Source organism: Botrytis cinerea, chromosome 4, assembly GCF_000143535.2.
Source record: "Botrytis cinerea B05.10 chromosome 4, complete sequence".
Lineage (NCBI taxonomy): Eukaryota > Fungi > Ascomycota > Leotiomycetes > Helotiales > Sclerotiniaceae > Botrytis > Botrytis cinerea.
In genome coordinates, this window is record NC_037313.1 from 710,246 (window position 1) to 713,715 (window position 3,470).

The window sequence follows — 3,470 nt, forward strand, 5'->3', positions numbered from 1 at the left end:
ATAATTTCCAAAGTTTTCGAAAAAATCGATTTTTTTGTATGGGAAAAGTGTTATATGTGATAAATTTTGAAAATTCCCAATTTTGAAAATCTGAAACTTTATTAAAATAAAATATTTAAAAGATCTATTTTGTTTTTAAGATATTATATACAATTATCTTTTATATATAAAATTTTTAGATCACTTTTTCAATTATTAAATAAATTATAAAAGAAATTAGTTTATATGAGAAAACGACTTTTTTGCAGGGATTTTGTCACGAAATAAGGTGGTGTGCGATAAGCTGAGGCCCTAACTCTTACTTTCGACCTCGCAAGAACCCCCACTATAACCCCCTCAATGCATGCCTTTCTCAAACTAAGTTCTGGAACTATGCTCCATTCCCTTGAACATCAACTCGAACGTATCCTTTTTGTCTTACAAATCACTTAGCAACTGGCAAATTCTTGAATGTTCCGTGAGTTACTTACTAATGATTGCGCGTTTCTTGGCAACGTGACCTTTCTTTGTGACGCCAGGCCCACTCTTTCTACATGGCCATTAGCGAGGTCTCCTTTTAACATTTGTGTGAGTGGACTGGTAGTGCTAGTGATGACTTACCCAATTGCACTCATGTTGTTATCACCATGGGTCAATTTGAGAATTTTGCTCTTAATCGAGGATTGTGAAATGTGTAGATTGGAAATAAAATCTCCATATCTTGGCGTAGGGTCTGATTCTAGTAATCGGAGATCAAGCATTAGTGAAAACCCAGCAAAACACAAGTTCGAGTGAATTCCAACCTTCGCTACTTTCAATCTTTTCACTCCAGGTATCCATCTTATTATGTGTATCTGCTTTTGCTTGCGCAGGAGCCATTCCACATCGCCGCAACACCGCATAATGTCTAATCTGACTCTCAAGAAGGTTATCCGCGACCAGCTCGTATGATTCCGCATCATAATTATCAAGAAATTCCTGGCGTCTCCTCTTTTTAGTTTCTGCTCGAGTTTCTGGAATAACCTCTGGCATTTCTTGCATATACGACAGTGTCTCCAAGGGCATTGTCTCGCCTTCTGATCCCTCGATTGTAGCCACGGTTCGTGCCTCAGAGCTAGTGATAGGTATATTCATACTATCTATGTGCTCTTCGCGCATTCTATAATCTCTGTACCACTCTTCGGGTCTTTCGGCTTCTATTTGATAATCAATGATCATGAGAAGTCCGGGGTCGACATAGGGCGTATTGATGGTAGATTTCGTGTGATTAGGCTCCATGATGAATTAAGTTGATGAAAGGTTTCTTGATTTTAGGTTTCGCACTTTAGTTGAATGATATGATACAAAAAGAAGTGTTAGCTGCAGTTGCTTATTTGTGAAAGAAGCTTAGGGAATTCAAGGTGATCAGGAGTCCCTAGAGAAAAGGATACTCGGTTGATTCACAAAGTGGGTTGATTTTGGTGAATTGTTGAAAATAACACCATTTATTTGAGTGATGTACAACATTTACACCACTACAAACATGTATTGACAGTAAAAATTACCACATAAAACATGATTGAATTTGAAACAAAGTGCTAGTCTTAGATAGGGTAAGAGTACCTGGGCAGTTAAACATACTCCGAAGCCACCAAGAATATCGCGGTATGAAAATACATCGCATCACCGTACAAATAAGGGATTTTTGGCAAATGCTCCTGATCGAATCTATTGTAGCTCTTCCAGAATCTACAATTCCTAATCTTCAGATTCCTACTCTCAAAATTGATGGCATGTCCTTCATACAAAATATGTAAGAATAATAGACTGGAATCAAAAACGAGCTTAACGCTTTTGAGCGAGCGGCAAAGAAGTTCAATGTATAGCTGTAGCTTTGCAAAAGTTGAGAGCACAAAACTCCTCAAGCCTTTTATCGAAGCAGGTATAACTGAGAAAAATCTCAAGCGTTAGCTCGAAATCATCTGCCCCTTTCAATATCTTGAACTTCAATTTCCTTCGATATCATAGTACAGTATAAGAAGAGACGATTCGTCAATCCCTCAGTCCTTTGCCGAGAGACATGAAACTCCTCCATTTGTGTCATACTTTCTCTTTCCCCTCTTCTTATTTTTCTTTTTTTTCCTATTTACTCTATCGTCTTCTTTCTTCTCAATAGTTGCAGTTTTAATTTCTCCGTCAAACGCAAACTTATGAGGTTTGGCCATTTGCTTTGACAACCCAAACACATCGCGTAGTTCCTCCTTCTCTAAACTGGCAGCAGCTCTGATCTGGTCCAAATTGGGATGTATCTCCTTCAGTAATGCTTCCAGGTATTCTTCAATGTCTTCCTCCGACTTTTCTCCATTCATGACCTCTTTCTCGACTCTGAAAACGACTTTTCTTTCCTCAATCGTAGACATGGGGCTCTCCTCAACGGTCAATATTGTGAAAGTGTCAACTAGTTGCTGTGCCGTATCAAACATTATAGTCCAATCTTCACTTGAGTAACCAGCAGCTTTCATTCCTTCCAAATCTTTACACATATTTTTAATCAGTTTCTCCGTAGCTTTCTCGAATTCTAGTTGCAAATCAATTGCTGCCCGCAGAAGATTTGTGACGCGGCGCTCATCCTTGATCTGTTCTTCAATGCTCGACATTGTGTGACTGGGAAGTAGTTAAATCAAGAGAACTGACAAGAAATTCCTAGAGAAAAGTGGTTGTCTTTGGGGGTTTGAAGCGCGGGCCACTTTTTACTTTGAGACCGAGAATTCTATGTTCGATCGGAGAATGGAAGAATAGAACGAGCTGAGAATTATGCACCGTTTACACTTAAATCATAAGAGCCGGTAGCTTTACAATATTTTGAGGATTATGAAATTGTTTGCCAACAACTCTGCTTGTTGATGCTCGTGCCGATTTGGTCGAAGAGAAGACAAAAGTATAGAATCGATTGAGGATTGCCCGCCGCCTGTCTTCAAAGTCTCTGGGTGCCTAGGCTTCTGCTTCTGTTTGAGTACTTCGAGCTTCGGTGCTTGTGCTAAATCGAGAACGGTGACTAAAGTGGTATGCCAGTATAGAATTGTTTGATGATGATTCGCTGCGTAAATTCTAGCTATCATCAAGTCTTTGCATTCGAGAAATATCTTAGAATGAGGTGCTTGCTTCCAAAACGGCGTAAAACTGTGACTGGAAAAATATGAACATGTAGAAATATCCCAGGATTGTTTGCTGTCGGTCTTTGAACTCCTTGAACGCCTGAGCTTGTGCTATTCTTCGAATTCCTTAGCCCCCGTCTTTGTGCCAGTATTCCAGCTGTAATTGAGAAGGGTCAAAAGTCGATTCCTGGCCACTTTTCTGGAAATCTTCCTCACTTGCTTAAGTTTGTAAGATTTCTTCGATTGCTTTAGCTGTCAGATTTTATGCGAGCGTGAGAATCGGGATAGGAAAGAGCACCAGAATGTAGAAAATAGATTCCGAATCAACTGCCAGAAGAATTCTTTCTAATAGAAATC

The 3,470-nt window shown here is 39.3% G+C and overlaps 2 protein-coding genes across 2 annotated transcripts; both read right to left on the bottom strand.

The window, feature by feature from the left end:
* Window positions 1-284: 284 nt before the first annotated feature.
* On the bottom strand, window positions 285-1,392 carry BCIN_04g01800 (hypothetical protein). Its single transcript, XM_024692409.1, has 4 exons — window positions 783-1,392; window positions 601-718; window positions 471-529; window positions 285-416 (listed from the first exon to the last, which is right to left on the bottom strand). Exons 1-4 carry the CDS (start codon window positions 1,255-1,257, stop codon window positions 358-360), a joined length of 711 nt encoding a protein of 236 aa, XP_024548184.1. The 5' UTR covers window positions 1,258-1,392; the 3' UTR covers window positions 285-357.
* A 45-nt stretch (window positions 1,393-1,437) lies between these two features.
* On the bottom strand, window positions 1,438-3,470 carry BCIN_04g01810 (hypothetical protein). The gene has a single exon (XM_024692410.1). The coding sequence runs from the start codon at window positions 2,613-2,615 to the stop codon at window positions 2,019-2,021; it is 597 nt and encodes a 198-aa protein (XP_024548185.1). The 5' UTR covers window positions 2,616-3,470; the 3' UTR covers window positions 1,438-2,018.

Bases quoted from the DNA above. Each gene is read 5' to 3' on its own strand.
- BCIN_04g01800 (XM_024692409.1), bottom strand. From the start codon at position 1,257: ATGGAGCCTAATCACACGAAATCTACCATCAATACGCCCTATGTCGAC. The intron at 719-782 runs GTTGGAATTCAC...TCCGATTACTAG, and splicing joins AAAGATTGAAAGTAGCGAAG to AATCAGACCCTACGCCAAGA. The intron at 417-470 runs GTAAGTAACTCA...GTGATTTGTAAG, and splicing joins CAAGAAACGCGCAATCATTA to ACAAAAAGGATACGTTCGAG.
- BCIN_04g01810 (XM_024692410.1), bottom strand. From the start codon at position 2,615: ATGTCGAGCATTGAAGAACAGATCAAGGATGAGCGCCGCGTCACAAAT.